Consider the following 25906-nt stretch of genomic DNA (forward strand, 5'->3'; position numbering starts at 1 on the left):
ATTTTAGTCTCCAACACAAACAGAACACAAAAGATTAAACAATAAAAATAGATTTCTTAAGCTTGTTATCTTAAGTGTTCAAACCCGTAGTTTACTGAAATTAGTAACTTACCAGTAGTGTACCAAAATCAATAATTTATAGAAATTAGTAACTTTCTAGTAATTTACTAAAACTACTTTATGTTTTATAAAAAACCAAAAACGTTAAGGACAGAAATTAGATGAAACGGAAAATTTTCGAGCCCACAATTTTCTTGTGTGTTCTTAAAAAATCTAATCCCCTCACAGTTTCCAAGGTTAATGGATTAATTTCTTTCAGGATAGAACGGAAAACTATTCTACAATAGCGGCAATGCAAATTGCAGAACTTCGGCAAACTCAAAGGGTGGCAGCAAATCACACTGGACACTTATGTTTTGCTTTTGAAATAAATGCAAAATGCAAGAGTGAAGAGGGGATATAAAGTTCAAAAATTTTCAGTGATCCAAAATTGAGGCGAAGCCTCAGAATTTATAGCAAAAAATTTGGGAATAAACAGTCTGCGAATTTTATTTAAATTAAAATTTCGCGCAAAAAATAGATTATTAAGGGAAAATAAATAATAGAATTTTAGAAATAAATTTGGTCCAAAAAGATAATCAATCCAAAGTCAAAGCCGAAAGGAGAGTCCCTTTTCTCAACTCTTTAAGAGCTAGAAGAGTGATTCCACTGAGGGACAAAGTGCCACAAAATGCCTTTGCAAAATGAATTTATTTGAATTCATTTCCCTCCATTTCATTTTCTCGCCATTTCTCAATTCACACTACACTAATCTTTAAAGGTCATCTCTTTAAAGCCCAACAGTTACCACATCATCTCATCCTACATTTAACTCATTTTTTAATCTAATGAAAACCGTCCTACTTGAAATAAAAAGGACCAAATCCTACAAAACTCAAAGTCCATGGGGTAATATAGGAATTAAATAACATAACTCAACTGTTCGCTCAATATGCGATTGTAGTATGTTAATCTTTACGACTTTGTGCTGGTTATTTTTTCATATTTTTCTTCCTAAGCAAGTATGATGTAGTGAATCAGCTTTCCTTTTATCTACCAGCTGGGTTTGATACTCAGGAGGCGTTTGGCTATGAAAACAAAAAATTATTCACTTTATTTGGAATTTGAAGTTGGAGTTGAAGATGGAGTTGTGTTTGGTTATAGTTTTTGCAAAGATTATTTGGTTGTTTGAATGTAATGAAAGTGAAAAAAGTGAAAATAAGGTTTTTGGTGTTTTTCAAATTCCAATTTGGAATTTTCATGCCAAATATTGATTTTCAAATAAAGTGAAAAAATTTCCGAGAAAAAGTGAAAAAATCTTACGGCCAAACGGGCCCTTAATATTATTACCTAAAGAGATATTAACAACCTATTAGTGTAGCCTGTTTGGCCAGGCTTATTTTTCTCCAAAAATGCTTATTTGTGAATATGAGTAGAGGATTCTTCACTTAAAACATATTATTTTTCTTTGAATTAACGCTTTTAAGCGTTTTTGTTGGAGCGAAAATTGAGGCTCCGGTCAAATTCTCACTCACACTTTGATGGTGATTTTGGTGAGATTTTTCAATGGTGTCTCATTTTAATCTCATATATACATATTAAAGTTCGGGTACATTACAAAAATGTACAATCTGCTAGAGTTTTACCCTGATTTTCTTACTATATTTGAGTTTTATGTTTCTCTTGAAGGAAAATCAAAGTATAATCATAATTGCTTTACTTTTCCTTAAAGGAAAAGATAATTTTCTTCCATATTTGGCTAGTCCTTTTCTTGGAGGAAAAGACTTTAGACCTCTATAATTGAAGAATCCCTCTCATACAACATAACACAGTAGCATCTACAATGTAGTCGTTTAGAGAGTCTTGTTTATGGGAGATTTTTCTCTCCACAGTCTTTATGCTTTTCTTTATACTAGTTTTCGAACACGTGCGTTGCACGTGTATTCTATGTTAATTAGTACAAACTTCTTAAAACATTAGAAATAGTATTTGAATAAGTATGTGATGAATTGCACAAAATTTGAAAGGAATGAATGCATGCTCAAATTGATGAATAGTGAGTTTTTACAGTTTGTATTCATTACCGTTGCAAAGTACAATCTCGCCGGAAAGTTACAATCTATTGAAGTTAAAATGACACCTTTCATTTTCGAGACAGAAAGAAAAGTTTATTTAGCATTATTTTCTATTACTTCAGTCTCTTACTATAGTTAGTAGTTGTACACAGTCAACAAATTGATAACCTTTTCTTATTCAGTTCTTTTAATATATCAAATATTCGACTTATATGATATTTCAACAATACATAGTTTCAATGTGAATAGGAGCAACATCACCTATGGCTATAAATACTTCACGTCTTAAATTGTGTGCCTTATCTTTCAGAAATTGTAATCTCTGCCTTTTTACAGCAACATACATATCAAGAAGTTGTCGTCGAATGAAAATAGTATTTTGTAGAAGTTGTACGGGAATTCGATTAACATATGTCTTCGTTAGGATGGCTAGTAGATCATTGTCAATTTCATGGTGTACACCTGGAAAAAGAAAAAAAAAAGGCAATAGTTATTTGTGACAGAGATATTTAATAACTATTGACATAAGAAAATTAATTTGATATATATAAATCATAATTACACTTATATGTCACCTTTGTCTGATTCGAACTTATGAGTCCTTTCATTTGTGAAGTTGACAAAAAATATTAGTTGAGTCATATACATATATCATCGTATTATAAATTATAATACGGTAATATTCAATATCGACTTGTTTTGTGCAAGCATGCAACACCAGATTAGAAAAAATAAATTCAAAATTCAAATCAAGCCTCCTAAAATACAACTGCACCAACAACATTATGTCTGCAAATCCATATAAACAGATCATCGACCGAAAAGAATCACTGGAATTTGATGAAAATAATATTTTATGAACAAATACTATTTTTTCATAAAGTATTTCTTAATTTCTAAAACCCTTCATCGAAATATACTTTTAGAGTATTTATCTGGCATATCATTTGCTTAGAATTATGATAGATTTCATTGTTTATATCACATAAAGACGTTAGTGTTCTCCAAAGTGGTGAAGTGAGAGAGACTGATGGTTGCTAATTTGGACTTCATTTTCATGATATAAGTTTTTTCCAGCCATTTTTTCTTATTCACAAAGAGCACATGATGTGGTATTTTGTTGTTTTGCCATCCACTTCCGTCCTTTCTGTTTCAGTTTTAGTAAATGCAAAATCTTATATGTGAAACAAATAAAGGAATCACAACAATTAAAGATAACATCAAGAAATAGACAGACTTTACCTTAATGCAAAGGGTTATGTGAAGATAACTTCCAAATTTTGTATATTAGATTAGACAGTAATACGATATGAAATAATTTCCTCCGAAGAACAAAATGAAAGTGGAACAGGCAGGGCATATTTAAATTATTACGGGTCCGGAACCAAAATGCCTCAAAAAAAAATATTTTGAACCAAAATATCCCAACAAAAAAAAAAGTTACCAAAGTACCTATAGCGCAGTATTTTACTGCGCTATAGCACTAACGGAGACGGAGCCGTTAAGTGCTATAGCGCAGTATTTTACTGCGTTATAGATTTTTTTTTTTTGTGGTACTTCTATAACGCAGTAAAATACTGCGTTATAGAAGTACCAAAAAAAAAAAAAAATCTATAACGCAGTAAAATACTGCGTTATATAAACAGTACAAAAAAAAAATTGGCCAACTTTATTTTTTGCAACACTTGTTATTTTTCATACTTTGACCAATAATTAGTCGTGTGTCAAGATTCCAAAAGTCAATATTTTATATAGAACCTGATATTTTTTTCTGCGTACAATAATGTAGGCTCAATACATCAAGGATACGTAAACGTTCGGATCGTCATTTTAGAGGTTAAAAAGGTGCCCGAAATAAGTTTTGTTTGAAAAAACTTAGTGTTTTTTTCATACTTTGACCAATGATTAGTCGTGTGTCAAGAATCCGAAACGTCAATATTTTATATAGAACCTGATATTTTTTTTCTGCGTACAATAATGTAGGCCCAATACATCAAGGATACGTAGACGTTTGGATCGTCATTTTATGGGTTGAAAAGGTGCCCGAAGTAAGTTTTGTTTGAAAAAACTTAGTGTTTTTCCATACTTTGACCAATGATTAGTCGTGTGTCAAGACTCCGAAACGTCAATATTTTATATAGAACCTGATATTTTTTCTGCGTACAATAATGTAGGCTCAATACATCAAGGATACGTAGACGTTCGGATAGTCATTTTAGGGGTTGAAAAGGTACCCAAAGTAAGTTTTGTTTGGAAACTTTAGGGTGTTTTATTTTTTAAGATTTTATATAGAACTAGTTGTAAAGTCGTCAAACTTTAGATGGTAACTTTGCGCTCGGACGTCCGTTTTACGCGTTTTTTTTTTAACTTGCGTATTTTTCCGAGATCTATGCGGACAAACCGCCACAAGGCAGTTCGGCCGAGTCGATTTTTAAAAAAACGCCTTTTATCCCATTCAATTTTGATTTTCCCCCAAATTGGCGTGAAATTTTCAGTTTTATTTACTTATAAGATGATGATACGCAATAAATTTCAACGTAAAAATTCCGGAGTAATGTAGCTGTGAATGTCAATTTCACTTCTACGGTTTCAATTTTTGAAAATAAAGCTGACTAATTTTCTTGACATATAAAGTTGACTAAAATTACCTTACAGTCAAACACTAAGTTTTATCAAACAAAACTTACTTCGGGCACCTTTTCAACCCCTAAAATGACGATCCGAACGTCTACGTATCCTTGATGTATTGGGCCTACATTATTGTACGCAGAAAAAAATATCAGGTTCTATATAAAATATTGACGTTTCGGAATCTTGACACACGACTAATCATTGGTCAAAGTATGGAAAAAACACTAAGTTTTTTCAAACAAAACTTACTTCGGGCACCTTTTCAACCCATAAAATGACGATCCGAACGTTTACGTATCCTTGATGTATTGGGCCTACATTATTGTACGCAGAAAAAAATACCAGGTTCTATATAAAATATTGACATTTCGGAGTCTTGACACACGACTAATTATTGGTCAAAGTATGAAAAATAACACTAAGTGTTGCAAAAAATAAAGTTGACCAATTTTCTTTTTTTGTACTGTTTATATAACGCAGTATTTTACTGCGTTATAGAAAAAAAAATTTGGTACTTCTATAACGCAGTATTTTACTGCGTTATAGAAGTACCAATTTTTTTTTTATAACGCAGTAAAATATTGCGCTATAGCACTTAACGGCTTCGTTTCCGTTAGTGCTATAGCGCAGTAAAATACTGCGCTATGAGTACTTTGATATATTTTTTTTTTGTTGGGGTATTTTGGTTCAAAATGTTTTTCTTTGGAGCATTTTGGTTCCGGACTCAATTATTACATACCTAGTAAGTTTGTTTCATCCAATGGTGTGGGTCAGACATATTCTTGATGTCCATTTATATAAGATGCTTAATGAGCACAATTTAATAAATTCTTCATTGGTGCTAATTGATGAAGGAAAACAGAGTTTGGCAACGTAGCTACAAAGCCATAAGTTGCTGAAAGTTATTTCAAAGTAATTATTTTTGTAGCAATTATTTAGCATTTAATAGGATTGCATTAAATCATATACCCACTATTAATATTTAAATTGCCTATAACTTATCCGGAAATGTGAAAAAGCTATGCACGATTAGAGCCTGTAAAACGATACCTATTGTTTTCATGTAACAATTTATCATTTATTATAGGCATTATTAGTATTCAATATGATCACATTAAATAACATGCCCCTTTAATATTCAGATTCAGCCAAGAAGTTCTGGCCTTTTGTTTCTGTAGACGTTAGTATACTTTTTGTACAAAAATATTAAGTAGAGGGTAATATCGTAATTTAACTTTAGGCCACAAAAATATTAAGTGGAGGGTAATATCGTAATCTAACTTTAGGCTTAGGGATTTTCTACTTTTAGTATAATGTGATTAGTTTTTCATATATAGGTTAATTGACCAAACCCCATTAAAATATTATGCCATTTTAGTATATTTCCATTGTCTTTTGATTTATCGTCGATCAAGGTACGCCCTGTTATTTCGATCCCAACACAATCGAGACTAGCTCTTTACACATGGAATAGTCTAATAATTAAATTTTTACAACCGCCAGCAAATAGAATTGAGAAAGATTTTCTGGTACGGTACTATTGACACAATGACTTTATCTTTACATAAAATGTTGCTCCTCTCGCCCCTTCTCCAAGCTTCACACTCTACTCCCGGCTCTTCTTTAGAGTCCGCAACTTAAATGACCCAAGAAGTGGGTTTGTGTACCAAAATAACCCATTTAAAGAAAAAGTTACCAAAGTACCAATTAGTGCGCAAAAGGTATTATTTTCATACCTTGACTAAAGATTAGTCATGTTTCAAAACGCCGGAATATCAATATTTTATATAGAACCTGATATCTTTTTTCTGCGAACAATAATGTAGGCTCAATACATCAAGTATAAGAAAACGTTTGGATCGTCATTTTAGGGGTTGTAAGGTGCTCCGAAGTAAGTTTTGTTTGTTTGGAAACTAGTTATCTTTAGGTTTAAGTGTTTTATTTTATAAGGTTTTGATTTAAGCGTTTTATTATTTAGTCAAGGCATTACATTAATAAACATATGTCGATATTTTTTCGAGGTTTTTTTTTTTTTTTTTTTTGTCCTTCATAATTCAAGACAATTCAAATACATCAAGCAGAATTAAAATACATTGATAATTCAAGGCAATTCCAACACATCAAGAAGGATTAAAATACATTCATAATTCAAGACAATATTCAACCACGAGAGGCTCTTCCATTACAAGAGGTTCTTCCACTACGGGAGGTACTTTCACCACCACAGCCCCATAGGTTACACAAACGCTTATCATGGCCAAACTCCTTACACATCAAGCACCTTTGGGAGAATGTCCTATCCAGAACATCCATTTGATTGGGAACTCGCGTTAACATAAATTTTACGGATATACTCCTTGTTAGAAATCATTGAAAATGGCTCGTATGGTCAATAAGATTGATCACCAAGTGGGTAGAAACCTCTAGCATATGCTTTAAGATAGTTTTCGACGTTGTATTCAGATGCCACATAAGTGGATACCGTTTTTCCCATTGCCTCGAAACACTTGATGGCATGAGAACATAGCATGTGGTATGATTGCCACTTGCCACAACTACACGTTCTCGTTCTCTCATAAACGGTATCAAGGTTTCCTCCCCGACCTTGGTAATAACCTGTCCGGACTTCATACACACGTTCAACATAGTTATACTCTACCATCTTGTGTAGCTCACATTTTTTTCCTATGATGCTCAAACTTTTGTGCAGGTTTTGGCATCAATTTCCCACCATTTGCTAATATGGCTTTGGCATGTCCTGTTCTAGTGGCAACTTCTCCACAACTTTCTTGAAAGTTATTCTCACCATTACAGTAGCGCGCAGTCCCCGAGTAGATTTTAGCAAACCATTGAATGACTCTGAGCTGTTTGTTGTTAGCATCCCCCATTTCCTGCCTCCATCCGTATGTAATGTCCATTTCTCAACGTCGATATCCTTTAACCAATTATATGTCATTGGATTCACTGTCTTGATCATCTCGATCCGTATAAGAATTTTTTTTTGTTGATGTTCCATTGTAGCCGCCCGCATCAATTTGTTTAGTGTGTTATTTACAAATTTTCCTTTATGTTCCTTAAACAAAAGCGATGGTAAGCAAAGGGAGGCTGCCACCCTGCCAAATTAAACATATTGTGTAATATGGCTTGATATCGGTCAGATAGCATGTATATGCCCATACGATCCTTAATAACATATCGCCTCAAATGTGTCAAAAACATCCCCCATGTCTCGTTGCTCTCGTTAGCAGCAATGGCGAAAGCAAGAGGGAATATCGACCCATTGGCATCCATCCCTACTGCAATCAATAGCTTAATGTCGTATACCCCCGTACACATGTGTGTCATCTATGGATATGACTGGCCGACAATGAGCAAAACCATCAATCCATGGTTTGAATGTCCAAAACACAAAATTGAATTTCTGTAGAGCTGTCATATACCTCGGCAACTACTAGAAAGAGCCCTCCCACGTATAATAAATCATCTCAAAGCCCGCCTACACCCCAGATATCCCTTTCTCTTGCTTATCGTTTTACGATATGTTTCCTTAACGTTTCTAATGCAATCTTTGATGGAATACCTGGAAAAGTTTAAACAAACAACATTTAGCAATGATATGATAATTTAATTGATGTCAAAATTATAATGAACTCGGTCGAATAACTTACCTTGGGGTTTCGACAATGTGAACAAGTAACACTTGAGCAATCATATTTGTATCTAAATTAAAATGATATGTTTGATTCTCTCCCATATCACAAGTCTGACGTAAGTGTAATTTTGTGATAATCCACATACTATCATGCTTAACAATACCACGAAGAATCTATTGACAACCTTGATACTATCGTCTGCAAACCAATCTCAATATCTTTCGGGTTGAATCATCAACCTTAAACTCCCTCATTCCCTGGTAGCTATAAATTTTGACGGCCCTTTGCAATGCCTTTTTGGATTCGAACATTATGCCTTTTGCAAGGTGAACTTCATTATTTACAAGATCGACCGGTTCTTTCCACAATTTATGGCGAATTGGATCATCTTCTCTGGTGAAGACAAAGACATCAGGACGACCTTGAAGATTGTCAAGATATGGAATCACGTCAGAATGCCACTGAATTGGGCTTTCAGCCATCGGTTCTTGTTGGTGAATTGCACTTTCGGCCATTGGTTCTTGCTGGTTTAGCCGACTTTGAATCATTTCTACTAATTGTTGTTCCTGCATATGAGGATTAACATCAACCTCATCATCATCATCGTCGGACTCCTTTGTATTTTGTATATCATCGCTATCACTCAATGATGTTTCTATATATTTAGGATAATCAAAACCATCTAGTAAAGGAAAACCATCTAGTAAAGGCCTCTTCATACATGAGAAATAGGTAAAATATTTTAAATACCAACATCAAAATATATATGGATTATTTAATATCAAGGCGATGAACCTACCGATAGTGTTCAACATTGTCAGGATTTGAAGAAAGAACAGCTGCACCAAAATCAACATTTGATGTCACTAGCAAGTTTTGTGTGTAATTTTCACTACAGAGACAGTTCAAGTATTGTAATACTAAACATCAAAAAACATATATAGGCATACCTATCAATAATATTCAGCTGCACCGAACTGAGGGGATTGCCCAATATTACTCATATCAGGTGTATAACCCCTAAAAAAAGACCAAAAAACATTACTATTACCATACGTATAATAAAATAAACATGTGCTACTACACAAAATTATAATTTAAAAATGGATATTTACCAATTTTTTACCGTAATTTTGATTAAATTGCTGACTTAGAGTTTCCAGCAGCACTTGACCACTCAAAATGTCTTCATAAGAACTCAAGTCCGTAAAAGTGTTACCATGAGTAGACTGGACTTGAGGGACCTCCTGACGACTATGAGGTATCCTTTCAACATACATTTCAAGAACATTGATGTTGACTAACCCCCCTATATTCTTTTGGCGCCATCAAATAGTTCCTCAAAGAGTCATCATCATCGATAGTCCACTCTCCATAAAGCACTAAACCTTGTGCTGCAATTGTTGTTGGGTATCTGCCTACTACAGATAATTCACATTCACGATTGCTTTCCATTCTTCTGTGTAAGGCATTGAGTAATGTTTGGTAATCCAACGTAGTTGGAAACTTAACATGGGCTTTTGTTTTATTACTATAACGAACAGTATTATTATCATAAAGAATCTCTCCATCCCAAAATAAAGAAACCTTAACAGTAGAAGGGGGAGCAGACATTTTTTTAAGAACTTTGGAGTTTTTTTTTTCAAGAATGTGAAAAAAGATGACTTAAACTTATGAAATGGATGAGTGTTTACCTCATCCAAAATTCATATAAAATAGAAAAAACTTGAGCGCTTGAAAGCGTCTGAAATTGAGCATGGTGTTGTCACATCAAGTATGTGAAAACTCATACTTTGCGCATATAAATGTTGCGCAATATAAGTGTGTCATATAAAGTGTCTGAAATTGAGCATGGTGTTGTCACATCAAGTATCTGAAAACTCATACTTTGCGCATATAAATGTTACAGAATATAAGTGTGTCATATAAAGCGTCTAAAATTGAGCATGGTGTTGTCACATCAAGTATCAAAAAACTCATATTTTGCGCATATAAATGTCACGCAATATAAGTGTGTCATATAAAGCGTCTGAAATTGAACATGGTGTTGTCACGTCAAGTATGTGAAAACTCATATTTTGTGCATATAAAAGTTGTGCAATATAAGTGTGTCATATAAAGCGTTTGAAATTGAACATGGTGTTGTCACATCAAGTATGTGAAAACTCATATTTTCTGCATATAAATGTTGCGCAATATAAGTGTGTCATATAAAGCGTCTGAAATTGAGCATGGTGTTGTCACATCAAGTATCTGAAAACTCATATGTTGCGCATATAAATGTTGCACAATATAAGTGTGTCATATAAAGCGTCTGAAATTGTGCATGGTGTTGTCACATCAAGTGTCTGAAAACTCATATTTTGCGCAAATAAATGTTGCGCAATATAAGTGTGTCATATAAAGCGTATGAAATTAAGCATGGTGTTATCACATCAAGTATGTGAAAACTCATATTTTGCGCATATAAATGTTGCGCAATATAAGTGTGTCATATAAAGCGTCTGAAATTGAGCATGGTGTTATCACATCAAGTATGTGAAAATTCATATTTTGCGCATATAAATGTTGCTCAATATAAGTGTGTCATATAAAATGTCTGAAATTAAGCATGGTGTTGTCACATTAAGTAAGTGAAAACTCATATTTTGTGCATATAAATGTTGCGCAATATAAGTGTGTCATATAAAGCGTCTGAAATTGAGCATGGCGTTGTCACATCAAATATGTGAAAATTCATATTTTGCGCATATAACTGTTGCGCAATATAAGTGTGTCATATAAAGCGTCTGAAATTGTGCATGGTGTTGTCACATCAAGTGTCTGAAAACTCATATTTTGCGCAAATAAATGTTGCGCAATATAAGTGTGTCATATAAAGCGTCTGAAATTGTGCATGGTATTGTCACATCAAGTATCTAAAAACTCATATTTTGCGCATATAAATGTTGCACAATATAAATGTGTCATATAAAGCATCTGAAATTGAGCATGGTGTTGTCACATCAAGTATATGAAAACTCATATTTTGCGCATATAAATGTTGCGCAATATAAGTGTGTCATATAAAGCGTCTGAAATTGAGCATGGTGTTGTCACATCAAGTATGTGAAAATTCATATTTTGCGCATATAAATGTTGCGTAATATAAGGTGTCATATAAAGCGTCTGAAATTGTGCATGGTATTGTCACATCAAGTATGTGAAAACTCAATATTTTGCGCATATAAATGTTGCGCAATATAATTGTGTCATATAAAGCGTCTGAAATTGAGCATGGTGTTGTCACATCAAGGATGAGTATATAACATGAATGACGAACAACTAGAATTCACAATAAAACAAGTTATTATGGCATTTTGGAACCGATTTTCTGATATTGGTTCTATTACATGTTTTACCCCAGCAAAAATATTCGAAGCAATGGGTAGGACATGAGAACTAGATGAGGATGATTTTAAATACTCAAATAACCCGAACCACAGATACAATAAAGAATACAATAATACAATGAGAACTGAGTGGAATTGGCGTGTTTGAGGGCACTCGGACTCAAACTTCCAAAAAGTCGTGTTACGTCAATGCCTCGTGGTACACTACAAGAGTTCAATTTTGCTCTTAACTGTTTTCGCGAAGAGAACAATCGGATGAAAATACGTTGCCTCAGGCACTACTAAAAAACTAGCAAAATTCGACGGACAAAAAACCGACGGACTGCGTCGCTTTGAAAAACCGACTCAGTGAGTCGGTTTTGTGTATTTCTAATTTTTTTTATTTTTTTAATTAAAAAACCGACGGACAACGTCGGTTTTTTCCGCAAACTTTTGAAATTATAAATCCGCAAAAAGAAAACCAACGTCCCACGTCGGTTTTATTAAAAAATATATATATATAAAACCGACGGACGACGTCGGTTTTATTTTTAAAAATATTTTAAATAATATGGGTCAAAATCCGGTCAAATGTGCGGAAAAAACTGACGGACAGAGTCGGTTTTGTCCGTCGATTTTTCTTTAAATTCATAAGCAGACGGGTTTCATACCCATTTCTGCTCCCTCTTCCAAATTAAAACCCCCATTCCCCCAAACCCTACCCGCCGCCCCCCTCCTCTCCGCCCAGCGCCGCCGCACATTTTTCTGCCGCCCAGTGCCGCTGCTTGCGCATCCCCTTCCCACCTACCCCAAATCCATTTTGAAGTTAATAAATTGAGGTTAGTTTCTCTTAAATTAGGGCATTTAAAATTCTTTTAATTTTAGTTTTATTTGTAGATTTTAGGCCTAATGCTAGTCTATTTAGCTTTGTTAAACATCATTTGCAATGTTATTAATGTTGAATTTGTGAAAAAAAATGTAAACTTTATTTGACTAATTTAGTTGTCATTTTTTTTTAGCTTGAGATTGTGCTATATTTCACGTGCTTTGTCAATGTATTTGTGTTAGCTTAGTTATCATTCTTTCTAATATTATTGATGTTGAATATGTGCAAAAATGTATACTTTAATTATTTGACTAGTTTTTTTTTTTGTTGTTGGATTGTGCTTTTTGTTAGAATTTCATAAGTTATTAGAATTGTTATTGATCATTCCAAATTAGAATTGGTTGAGATTGTGCTTTTTAAAGTTAGAATTGTTAAGTTATAGTATTTCTATAACCTCAATACTAAATGTAGATTTTATTTCTCTAGATTTACTTTTCAATTTTTAGAATTGGTTAGAATTGTGCTTTTCAAAGTTAGAATTATTAAGTTATGTTAGAATTATTAAGTTATAATATTTCTATAATCTCAAAACTAAAATGTAAGACTTTATTTGACTAGATTTACTTTTCAATTTTTAGAATTAAAGTTAGAATCCATAAGTTATTAAAGTTAGAATTGTTATTGAGAATTCAAAGTTAGAATTAGTTGGGATTGTGCTTTTCAAAATTATATTAAAGATAGAATTTATAAATTATTAAAGTTAGAATTGTTATTGAGAATTCAAAGTTAGAAATGGTTGGGATTGTGTTTTCTTAAGTTATATTTCAAGTTAGAATTCTTAAGTTATAATATATTTCTATAACCTCAATAATTTGTGGGTATATTTTTGTAGATGGATCGTATGTGGATGTATAATATGAATAATAGTAATCGTGTGGGTGTACATGATGAATTTGTTGAAGGTGTTGATGGGTTTGTAACACATGCAATGACACTTCACCCTTTTCAAAATGAAGGGGTAATTAGGTGTCCTTGTTCTCATTGCCGGTGTATGAAGTATTTCAAACCGGAAGCTAAAAAATAAGCTAAAAAAAATAATTGGACCCATTTGACTTAGCTTATCTAAAGCAGTTTATAAGCTGAAAACAACTTATAAGCCAAAAAAAAATAAGTTAGACTACACCAACTTATTTTTTTTAGCTTATAAGCTGTTTTCAGCTTATAGACACAAGCCCATCCAAACAGGCTCAAAATATCTCAATTTTAATAATATCTATTTAGATATTTTAATTTGTTTTAAGTTAGTTCCGTAAATATTCTAACTTTAAAAATATATATCTAGACAACTTAGCCGTATCTAAATGATGCATTTTTAAAAATGGAATATTTAATCAAGTTGAGATGATTAAATGTGTATTCTCAATATTGACTTGTTTACTTGTCAGTTGAATTTAAAGTGAAGGTATCTATATACATGTTATGCCTTTTTTAATAGTTGTAACTTGTTCCAACTTTATTTACATGTACAAGAAAATGAGAAAAGCAAGGGAAAGAAAACAAAAATGATTTCGATAGTCATGAGTTGTGAATGGGAAGCACGTTCCATGCTAACGCAATCATCGTCGAGTACGTGACACGCGTCAGTCATCTACCCTTTTTCTCCTTAAATCACTGTGCGGCCATAGTCACCTCCCACTACCATATCTAAATTGCTAAAAAAAATACATTTTTAGCAAGTGTATTATGCTCCATATCCTTTGCGTAGGGATAAGGCTGATTAGTGGGTGGTTATAAAGACTAAGCCTGTGGGGAGGATTGAGGTCGATAATGCATTAGATGTGGCGTATCAAAATGATGTACCCGTTGTTCATCAAACGGTTGACACAGAGTTAGAAAATAGTTTGGAACATCCTCAACACATTGGAAGAAGTTGATGAAGATGATGTAACTATCATAGAAAATGTTGAGGAAGAATCGACCGATGGAACTGAAACAAGCGATGAGGAAGAATCATCTGATGAAAATGAAACAAGCGAGGATGAGTGAGAGGATAACTAGTTGCATGTTAGTTTATTCTATACTTGATAATAACACAATTCTATACTTGTTAAATTTTTACCTACGATCAATATATCATTATTGAGTTATTAATTTTATGTATGCAGATGTCATCAGGTGGTAGTGATCACACAGAGTTAATTTCATTGCATGTGGACAATTTGGTGTGCCCCCTCCCCCCCGATCCAGAAGATGATGATGACGGTGATTACGTAGCCCGAACACCGGATGATCAGTTGTAGTAGTTTGGATTTAATAATGGACTTATGTTAAAACTAGTTAATGGTACTTTTGGTTGGACATTTAAATATTTCTGAACTTTGAAGGTCTATTTAGATCGTATTTGATGTGTTTAGATAGTGTTTGATGTGTTTTATTATTACTTAGGGTGATTTTATGTGTTGTAGCTCTTTTAGAATTGATTTGGAGCATTTCAACGCTAGTTTTGAGCAGTTTTTGTTACTGGTTTCTGAGCAGCTTTTGGTACTGGTTTCTGTGCAGGTGTGGTTGCAGAAAATGCATGATTTGCATGCTCGAAATTTTCCAGAAAACCGACTCAGTCCGTCAGTTTTCTGGAAATTAATTTGCAAATTTTCCAGAAAACCGACGGACTGTGTCAGTTTTTTAATTAAAATAAAAAAAATTATATTCAAAACCGACGCAGTGCGTCATTTTTCATAAAATATATATTATTTATATATAAGATAAAAAATCTGAAATTAATAAAACCGACTCTGTCCGTCGGTTTTTTTTTTTATTATTATTTTTTAAATTTTTGAATAAAACCCGACGGACTACGTAACCGACGCAGTCCGTCGGAAAAAACCGACGCGGTCCGTCGGTTTTCAAAAAGCGAGGCTATGAAAACCGACAGACCTTAAAAGGTCGGTTTCCCGTCGGTTTGATTAAAAAAACCGACGTTGGACGTCGGTTTTTGTTAACGGTTTTTTCCGTTTTTTTAGTAGTGAGGGTAGATTATGGTCAACAAGGTTACGTCAAAGATCCAAGTGGGATTCGGACTGTGAGATGTCCGATGAATATGAATCCCCGTGATCCTATTAATATTTTTTATAATAAAGTAAGTAGGCAGGGTCATAAGGAGGACCCCAAGGGTACTTGGGGTTTTGCAACTATATAAGTAGCCTTTCATTTGTTATTAAACTACAACATATTTAATGTCGAGTAGTAGAAATGTAGATTGATCTGTATTCTTTCCAAATTATTCAAATAACAGTGGTGATGATAGCTCAAATCATAGCAGCTATTCCGATGAACTGAGTTTTCTCGATAGCAATGAATTCGTGCTAGACGATTTGAAGCCCAACCTTTTAATAGAGCGCAATGACGATTTTTGAGAGCTGAAATATTTAGATCCACGAGAATATTATTGCGGGTTACGCCGAAAATGGGCATATGGGCATGCCGAATCAGAACGTCTAGTCCGTGACTCGAAAAATCTCAACGCTCAAATCCCAACAAAGTTCGCAATGACCATGCCTCGAGTATGTCCATATTCTTGCGATCTTGCCGTACAAAGGATTAGAAAAGAAAATAACATAATGCTAGCAAGACGTTATAGATTTTATATGCTAAAGTTGGCCGAAGAACAAACATCATCAACAGAACTAACATCTACAGAAAGAAGATATGTCTTAAGAAATCCAAAATATTATTCTGAGGACGATATTGAGGATTTCTATTCTGATGATGATTAGGGGTTATTTTGGTTTACTATCTTAGTTTTTGGGTCATTTAAGTTTCGGACTCATGCGGTTAATCTATATTTTTAATATATTAGGAAGTCATCAATTTGAAAAAAAATTAGTATGTTTTTAATTTGCTTTGATTGTTATAGTCTATTATTAATTTATATAAGCTTCTTGGAGTTAATAATACATAAAAAGTTCAACAATTCACAATTATAAAGAAAATACAAATAAGTTAGTACATAAAAGGTGCCGATTACATAATACGTGAAAACATACAACTAGTAAAAACAAAATATATAAAAATAACAAAAAATACATAGAAATAATAAACAACAACAAGATAGCACAAATAATCTTTCAAACCTTCCGTTTTTCTTTCAAAACATTTTTCTCGCGTTGAGTGTCTCTAAGGTGAGCCTTGAAAAAACTTTGTTTTTCTTTAGATTCTTTAAGCAAGACCTCCAAAAGGTCAATTTTTCTTGAGCTTCCATAAGCTTAAACTGCAAGTCAAATTTCACGGTATCTCTAGTGATACGTGAGGTTGCGGTATCTCTATCAACAGGAGGCTTTTTAAACTTCGTCTCCATTGTTTCATCCACGGGAATACTACCTTCCCATCGAAAATGTTTGCAACCATTCATATCCTATAAACATTACAAGAAAATCAGTTTTTGAAAGTAAAATATTTAGATAATGTGAAAATAAAATTAAACCCTAAAAACTTGTAAAAACACTTACTTTGGGCACTTTACAACGCTAAAAATGACGACCCGAATTTTCTTGGGTCTTTGATGTTTTTAGCTTAGAATAATAACTGTATTCACAAACATTGGGTTCTATAGCAAAGTTTGACTTTTTGGAGCTTTGAGACATGATTTTGGGGGGTAAAGTATGCTGAAAGAGTGAAAATGAAGGAGGTGAAGAGTGACTTGATAATGGCCAACTGACGGGGTTTATATAAAGCCCTTTTGCGCACCAAATAATTAGTGCGCAAAAGATACTTTGATAACTTTTTTTTTTAATGGATTATTTTAGTCCACAAATCCACTTTTTGGGTCAATTAAGTTGCGGACTCCTCTTCTTTAGCTAGTGACCTTCAATATGTCATCGCTTTTTTTCTTTTTCTGCCTCTTTTTCTTTTTTAATTCATGAAAAAATATTTGGGAAAAGTGAAAGTGACTCTGCAGACCCTCTTTTTTATATTTTTTCATTCTTTCCTTCTAAGAACAAAGGAATGATAAGATGCTTACAGATTCAATGTCTTATTACATGTTAATAAATTCTACTTGATAAATATACAAAATTTAAATTTTATGTTCTTAAACTTGTCGGGTAATGCTAGAATTGTCAACTTACTACATGTAACAAAAAAACTATTTTTGGAAGAGATCAAAAAGAAAAGTAATAGGGAAAATATATAAAAAAAAAAAACTCAACGTATACTCGGATTAATTATGACGCGCCCAACCTTTGCGGGCGACCTATTACCCCCCTAGAAATATTTTTAGTGCATTATATTGGCCATTATCTAGTGAGCTGGACAGGGAGGTGGGAACACGAAGAAGGAGCGCGTGAGGGGGTATATTAAGCTTGGCTAACCCATTAATCTTTTGCCACGTGGCACTCCCAACTGTTATAGTCTTTATCCCTAATTATATCTCCATAATTTGACCCATTTCATCATCACTTTGGCCCAATTTCAACACCATTGAAGGTAAAACCTTCAAAGCCCTAATTTGTTCAGTTTTCCATCAACACATTCAACACAATGAGACAAAACTTTGAATTTAAACACAAATTTCTCAACGAAAAATTTAGATTTGGAATTACCCAGCTTCGTTATAGATCTTCACGCTCAAGCTTCAAGTTTCTACTGTGGTCATTAATGGTGATATCCAGTTGGTTTTTCCTCTACTGATTTCAGCTCCTAAATTTACTCTTTTGCTGTCGCTGAGCTTTCACACGTCATTAAGCATGAAAAATCAAGTCTTTAAATTGATTGAGGAAGAGAAAATTTTCAGATTTCTAATTTGTTAAATTCATTAAAAATCACAAAATTAGTGGATAATGATGGAAAGTCGATTGTGTGAAGTAGAAAACTCAAGTGAGTGGTGGGTTGATCTGAAATTGTGGCAGCCATGGATGGAGCTCCGGCGAAAATGGAGGAAATATAAAGAAGAAAATAAAAAGAGAAAGAGAAAGAAAGAGTGAGGAAGAACAGAGGAAAGGGAAAAAGAAAAACAGAAAAATAAAGAAAAGACTAAGAAAATAAATGATTTTTTTTAATGTACACGTGTCAGGCGTGTGCACTACACTGTCCAACACATATCTGGGTGTGACTTTTTAAGGGTTATAAATTCCACTTTTAAAATGCTCAGGAGGGTAATAGGTCGCCCGCAAAGATTAGATGCGTCATAATTAATCCGAGCATTGGGGGTTTTTATGTATTTTCCCAAAAGTAATACTACTATAGAGGGAGGATAAAAAAAATTCCATTCTCGTTGAACCGAAAAGTGAACACGTGGAGCGGGTTTCCTTAAAATTACAACTAATTGTCCAGATACATCCCCCCCTTGAATCTTCCCCGTCTTATGCATTCCCTTCTTTTTCCATTGCGTATAACAAATACTTACAAATCAAAATATTTACCTCTTCTGCTTTGTGTTTTGTACCTTAGAGTTTATGGAAGTTCCGGCTTCAATCAGGTACAGCTCCTCCTCATCCTCTTGCATGCACCTCCACCAGCCTCACTGCAACTCCAATGGGGATGTGGAAGAGTTCCGCATTCTAGGGCATTCAATGTGCTTAAAGCGGAAGAGAGATATTGACTCTTCTTCTTCTTCGACAAAGAGTTTTAAAGTTACACATTCGAATGAGCTTGAATCACGAAGAAATGCTGTAAGGGCATGGGGTAATGAGGGACTGAGGGTAGCTGATCCTGAAACATTTGAGATTATGGAGAAGGAGAAACAAAGGCAATACAAAGGCATCGAGTTAATTGCTTCAGAGAATTTTGTGTGCAAAGCTGTAATGGAGGCATTAGGTAGCCATTTAACAAACAAGTATTCTGAAGGAATGCCAGGGGCAAGGTATTATTGGAATAAATAATTCAAAGTTGTAGGAACAGGATTTGGTATTTTAATTCATGTCTAATTAAGATTTATAGTTAAATTTATATAAGAATAAGTTTTCCAGTATATAGTCAAAATACTCCCTTCATTTCAAAACAAGGGGTGCTTTTAGCTTGAGCATACCTCTTACGAAAACTATTCATTTCTAGAAAGTAAGATGTAATTTTACTAATATACTCTTAATAAATACCTTGAAAAAAGATGTAGCTTTTTAGTAGTTTTTTTTTTTGTTATGTAAGGTAAAATCGGAAGAACATCGTTAATGCCTTCTTGATTATATAAAACACCACTTATTTGGACAAAACGAAAAGATAAAAACACCATTTATTTTGAAATGGAGGGAGTATGTATTATAAATTGGATGTTGTTGGCTATTTTCATAACCAGAGATATTGTGGAGAATTATAAAAAGCATTCAGAGATTCATAGAATGTATAAACAAAATATTTTTCATCAGGTATTATGGTGAGAATCAGTTTATAGATGAAATCGAGATGCTTTGTTGTAAGCGTGCATTGCTTGCTTTTGGACTTGATCAAGACAATTGGGGTGTCAACGTGCAGCCTTATTCATGCACCTCAGCTAACTTTGCTGTTTATACTGGTTTGTTACTACCCGGTGATCGGATAATGGGTTTGGATACACCATCTGGCGGAAACACTAGTCATGGATATAATCTTCCTAATGGAAGGAAAGTTTCAGGGGCTTCAATATTTTTTGAGAGTTTGTCTTATAAGGTTGACCCTCAAACTGGGTGTGTAGATTTTGATAAGCTTGAAGAAAGAGCTCTCGATTTCCGGCCTAAGATTCTTATATGTGGGGGGAGTTCATATCCCCGGGAATGGGATTATGCGAAGTTTAGACAAATTGCTGATAAATGTGGAGCAGTGTTAATGTGTGACATGGCACAGATTAGTGGTCTTGTCGCCGCAAAGGTTTTTTTTTTTTTTTTTTGTTGATTGCTGTTGGTTAAATTTATCATACTATTTCGTTGTTGTTAATGTTCTTTTATCTAAATGGTCTGTTCTGCTTTCCTTATTAGTTGCCTTGTTTTCTTCACTGCCGCATTTCCATTTTCATAGCTACTTTGATTTGCGATACTTGAGCTGAGGGTCTTTCGGAAACAGCCTCTCTACATCCACAAGGTAGGGGTAAGGTCTGTGTACACTCAACCCTCCTTAGACCCCACTTTGTGGGATTATACTGGGTATGTTGTTATTGTTTTTGCTGCTGGTTATTTATTTAGTTTACCACCTTCTTTCCCCCATATAGCATGTAAATCAGTTTACTTGCTTCTTTGGCCAGTTTAGTCCTCACTGTTGATCTCTTTAAGGTGATTTGAAAGATCTTGTTCTAAAAGATGATTTCTCAGGCTGCATTTTAAGTAAATGTGATTTCTTAGGCTGTCTAACTACACTTTATTGACAACAACATGCTTCTTGTGCATTTTGGGTTTTAGTTCCTTTATTTTGCATCCCTTCTATAACGTGACAATTTTCTGATTGAGAAACATTAGCTATTTCTGCTTTGTGGTTGTAGTGTCATAATTGTGGTGCCATTTTGTTACCTGCTGACTCTATGTAATGACAACTTTGACTGTAAAGCAAATCCCGAGCAACTTGAGAAACCAGTTAAGCTTTTATAGGAAAATCATGATTGTTGGATGCAATATGTTACTATGGAATAGCTATGCTACTGTTTCTTCTTTCCTATTTCGATACAGTTACATATTTTAGGGTTTAAATTGTGTTATCAATTGCTACAGTTTTAAGTAAATTTACTTCAATTGCTATGACCTTTTCTTTTGTACGTGTTTCACCTTATTATCTGAAGGTAGTTGTTAGAAATGGTTAATTTTTGGTTGTCACTGAGCTGGGTGACGAGTTCATTTGCCTGGGATTCTTTAACCTGATTTGACTACTCTGAAAAAAACTACATTATTTACTTTGGTTTTCATTTGTTAAATAAAAAGATGAAGACATCTACGTGGATTGGTTTTAGGAAGCAATGTTGCAGACTACAAGATATCAAGTATCTCCGTGCTTTTTGCTGCGCTGAATAAATTTGTTGGCATGAATTATTTTGTCCTTCATGTTACTCTTGTTTCCCGTTGGTTCCTTTTCTTATATTTGTGATCAGCCATCTGCTAATCTAATGCGTGGTTCTGTCTCTGCAGGAATGTTTGAGTCCCTTTGACTATTGTGACATTGTTACCTCAACGACCTATAAAAGTCTTCGAGGCCCTAGGGGAGGTATTATTTTCTTCAGGAAAGGTTCAAAGCCAAGGAAGAGAGGCATGCTTTTGAATCAAGGTGATGGCAGTGATAAATATGATTTTGAGGAGAAGATAAACTTTGCTGTTTTTCCTGCTCTGCAAGGTGGGCCACACAATAACCATATCGCTGCCCTAGCAGTGGCATTGAAACAAGTGGCTAGTCCTGAATACAAGGCGTATATGCAACAAGTAAAGAGAAATGCTCAGGCGTTAGCAGCTGCTTTAATGAGAAGGAACTGTAGGCTGGTCACTGGAGGGACAGACAATCACATGATACTGTGGGATCTGAGGAATCTTAGGTTAACAGGTGAATATCTTTTTCTCGAGTCCCTTCTCTTGCCAGAAGTTCAGTTAGTATTTTATTCGGTAACATTATTAGACTTGTGTCTGACAAGATGCATGAAATGTTACCATTTGATAGACTTCTTTTCTTTATTGTGGTTAGCCAGCCCCCCCCGTTTTCCTCTTTGGTCATTTCTTATCAAGTATGAGAAAGGGATAGTGGATGGAAGATAGGGTTGAACGGGAAAAAAGCTTAATCAGCACAAGTATGTTTTTTGGTTGTAGAGTCCAGTATAAGTCACTCCTTAAACACATTTAGACAATCAAGGGCATTAGGCTGTTACTCTTTTCTACTCATACTACTGAGCTCAATGAACTGCACAAGTCTTCTTTGGTTAAGTTAGTGGTTTTCCTATGATCTTGATATCGATTTGTTTCATGGCATCTCTAAATGAACTTTCCTTCTGCCTTACTTTTGCGATGATTGATTTCTTGTTTTCTACAATCCTGGTACCAATAATTGTCCAATTTTGATAGCATCGCGCATTATGTCTAGTCTTTAGGTTTATCTAATATACTAAAATCCTAACTGCTTTGCTGCTCATGAAAACTGAAAAATTGGAGGCATTCTCATGCAAGCGCGAGTGACGATAAATCTCATGTAATTTTAGTTGTTATATCTTAAATTAAAAGGGAAGGGAATTAGTTATATGGGACGACGGAGGACAATCTCCATTAATGTTGTTGAGAGGCAGCAAATCTGCCACATCTTACCTGCGAGGCCTTGATGCCTAGAGGAACATGAATGCTTGTCATTTATTCTGTCTTTCTTCTGAACTTGAACGCGTTGGTTTGACTTGATTCAATTGTGAAGATGGAAATGGAAAATGTGTGTTTTTTTATAATTAGTTTGAAGAGTCCCACATCAGTCCTTTAAGGAATGGCTGGTCTCTTTAATATGGCTTGGACAATCCTCACCTCTTGAGCTAGCTTTTGGGATTGAATTAGGCTCAAGATCCACAACAATTAGTAACTGAATAAACATGTGGTGTCCACTGATTTGTTTTTGTGCATTTTGCTACTGCTTGAACTTGATACAGCACATAGAGTTCAACACATTCGTTGTTTAAGCTTCTAATTGTAAGTATTTGGCTAGGCTTCTAATTGTAAGTTTCAACAGAATATAGTCGGAATTTGATACCAGTAATTGTCTTGCACTTGAGATGGTAGTCAGATGAAAAGGGAGGTGGAGATCAATGTACCAAACTAACCTAATTTTTAATAATACTAGTATTTGATGTTTGAACGCACTATTTTATGGGTATACTGGACATTTAGTCCTGGAAAATAGGTATCTCAACTACAGTATTAATTAGGTGTAATTTAACTTGTGCACTTCTAGAATAAGTGATTAATGGGTTTAGTGCACTTGCATAATGATGGAACCTCTTCCTGCAATCTTCTTGCCTTCTGATTATGGGATAGGTCTCTCTCATGGAACTGCAATTGCAGTTGCTTAATTGTTGCAAATTTGCCACTGTTATATTGATCATTATACTAATATATTTTTGTAGGTAAGAATTTCGAAAAGGTCTGTGAGTTGTGTCATATCACTGTCAACAAAGTGATGATCTTTGATGATAATGGAAGTATGACCCCAGGAGGTTTGAGGATAGGTAAGCCTTTTGATGCTGAGTTGCATACATCAACTTTCAGGAGTTGAAAAGCCCTTTATGTAATTTCTTTTGTTGCTCTGGCTGCAGGGACCCCTGCTATGACAACAAGAGGCTGCCAAGAGAATGATTTTGAAATGATAGCAGATTTCCTCCTTAAAGCAGCACAGATTGCTAGTTCAGTACAGAAAGATCATGGAAGGCTTGCAAAGGCTTTCTTGAAGGGCCTTGAGAACAACAATGACATTATTGAGCTACGGACACGTGTTGAAAATTTTGCTTCATTGTTTGCAATGCCTGGATTTGAAGTATAGTCAAGTTGGAGGAGGAATTCTGGCGGAGAACCACTTTCTTGTTTTTTGTCGACTGGCTACTCACTCTCATTTCTTGTCTAAGCAATTTACTTGGACTACTATAACGTCCAGTTGAGCCTTTTCCACTCCACCAACCTTACTCAGGACATGCCATTTCAGGTGACATGACAATTTGACATTGACCACACTTTTAAGTGTTTAGCTGAGGTTTTGGTATAGGAAATAGCGTACAGCAGGAAGACAAGATTCTTCTGTTTTATTTATTTTGGCATATTGTCCTAGTTCGTGCATTATCCTTCTTCGTACTTATGGTACTACACAGCAAGTATTATTGTTGGATTGAAGGTATACATATTCTGTTATTTTTCTCGATTAAGAGGTTACAACGTCTAATGTACGTTACATCCCCCATCCCTGGGAGTCCGGAACCAAAATGCCCCCAAAAAAATCATTTTGAACCAAAATACCCCAATTAAAAAAATGTTACAAAACTACCTTTAGCGCAGTAAAATACTGCGTTATAGGACTCAACATTAAACCCATCGGGTTCCACCACTGGTCCCTCCAGTGGCAAAAAAAATAAAATTGAAAAACGCCATTGGAGGCGAAACCGAGGTGGTCCCACATCCAAAAACGTCATTTTCTATTAAATTTTGTCAGGAAAGTTTAGATTCTCGGTATATTCAAGTCAAGGAGCAAGATTCTAAGTTCGAATTTTGGAAAAAGCGGCGTACAACTCGATTAAAATAACTCTACAAAAAATCTTCGATTAAGGTTTTCATGAACTTTTGTTATTATTTTGTTATATACATTATATTCTAAGCATTCTTAACATTTGACCCTTGCTATTTTCCACAAAAAAAAACATTTTTTTTTTGTTCTTGTTCGGACTGGGCGGTGGCTTTTGCCACTGTTTCAATTTTTTTTTAATTCATTATTTGTTAAATGTTTATGAATTATTAATTTGTTATATGTTTATGAGTTGTTAATTTGTTAATTATTTATGAATTGTTAATGAATTATTATTTTGTTAATTGATTATTTTTTAAATATTAATTATGAATTTATTAGTTGTTAAATATTGTTTATGAATTGAAAGAAGTTGATTGGTAATGAATTATTATTTTGTTAACACTTTGTTTGGATGATTGTTATGTATTGTTTCATAATGTATCGTATTGTGTTGTATTGTATAGGACCAAATCAGTGGTTACATAAAATATGACATTTCGTCGTTACATAACAATAAAATTAAAGTAACAATCAAAGCAAATATTATATTTAAACTAACAACATAATATAATACAATAGGTAACAACCATCCAAACAAGTTGTAAATGATTATGAATTGTTAATCTACATTATTTTAAAAGCATGAATATATATGTTAAATAAAAAAAGATTATCTAAAAAAGAATAGTTAAAGTTCTTCTTTTCATAAATATATAAGTTAACGAAAAAAATGTAAAGTTTGTAGGAAAATATGTGGTTGACGAATATACTCTTTTAGACTAATTTTATCGTAGTTGTGTTGGCTATTTGGTTAACTAAAAATATATCACATATTCAAAATAGAGTTCTAAACAAATATTACTGCTGAATTTCGATTCCCAAACTAATTAACTTAAAAGTATTTGTCATCACATAATTCAAAAGTAATTAACTTAAAAGTCTTTGCCATCACATATGTGTCCTTACTATCACATATTAAATTTACTACATATCCCATGTTAATTATTCACAAGATATAATACTACATAATTCACGTATTCCCTACAAATTATTAATCAGTTAATATAATTATCTTTCATTTCAAGAATAATGACTAATTTAGTTTGTACAGACCAGACTCTTTCATGGATCCGAATG

The 25906-nt window shown here is 33.9% G+C and overlaps 1 protein-coding gene and 1 long non-coding RNA gene across 2 annotated transcripts; one reads left to right on the forward strand and one right to left on the reverse strand.

The window, feature by feature from the left end:
- Positions 1-16594: 16594 nt before the first annotated feature.
- Positions 16595-18940, reverse strand: LOC132606363 (uncharacterized). The gene is made up of 2 exons (XR_009569707.1): positions 18193-18940; positions 16595-17006 (listed from the first exon to the last, which is right to left on the reverse strand). It is a non-coding gene; the product is annotated as an uncharacterized LOC132606363 (long non-coding RNA).
- Positions 18941-18944: 4 nt separating this feature from the next.
- LOC132606362 (serine hydroxymethyltransferase 7-like) lies at positions 18945-24399 on the forward strand. Its single transcript, XM_060319821.1, has 5 exons — positions 18945-19451; positions 19951-20428; positions 21670-22075; positions 23625-23726; positions 23814-24399. The coding sequence occupies exons 1-5, from the start codon at positions 19045-19047 to the stop codon at positions 24035-24037; spliced, it is 1617 nt and encodes a 538-aa protein (XP_060175804.1). The 5' UTR covers positions 18945-19044; the 3' UTR covers positions 24038-24399.
- The last annotated feature ends 1507 nt before the right edge of the window (positions 24400-25906 follow it).

The sequence above is a fragment of the Lycium barbarum genome, chromosome 8, assembly GCF_019175385.1.
Source record: "Lycium barbarum isolate Lr01 chromosome 8, ASM1917538v2, whole genome shotgun sequence".
NCBI classification, from domain to species: domain Eukaryota; kingdom Viridiplantae; phylum Streptophyta; class Magnoliopsida; order Solanales; family Solanaceae; genus Lycium; species Lycium barbarum.

Coding starts and splice junctions, on each gene's coding strand:
- LOC132606362 (XM_060319821.1), top strand. CDS start 19,045: ATGGAAGTTCCGGCTTCAATCAGGTACAGCTCCTCCTCATCCTCTTGC. Junction 22,076..23,624: donor GAGGAATCTTAGGTTAACAG/GTGAATATCTTT, acceptor ATATTTTTGTAG/GTAAGAATTTCGAAAAGGTC. Junction 23,727..23,813: donor CCCAGGAGGTTTGAGGATAG/GTAAGCCTTTTG, acceptor CTCTGGCTGCAG/GGACCCCTGCTATGACAACA.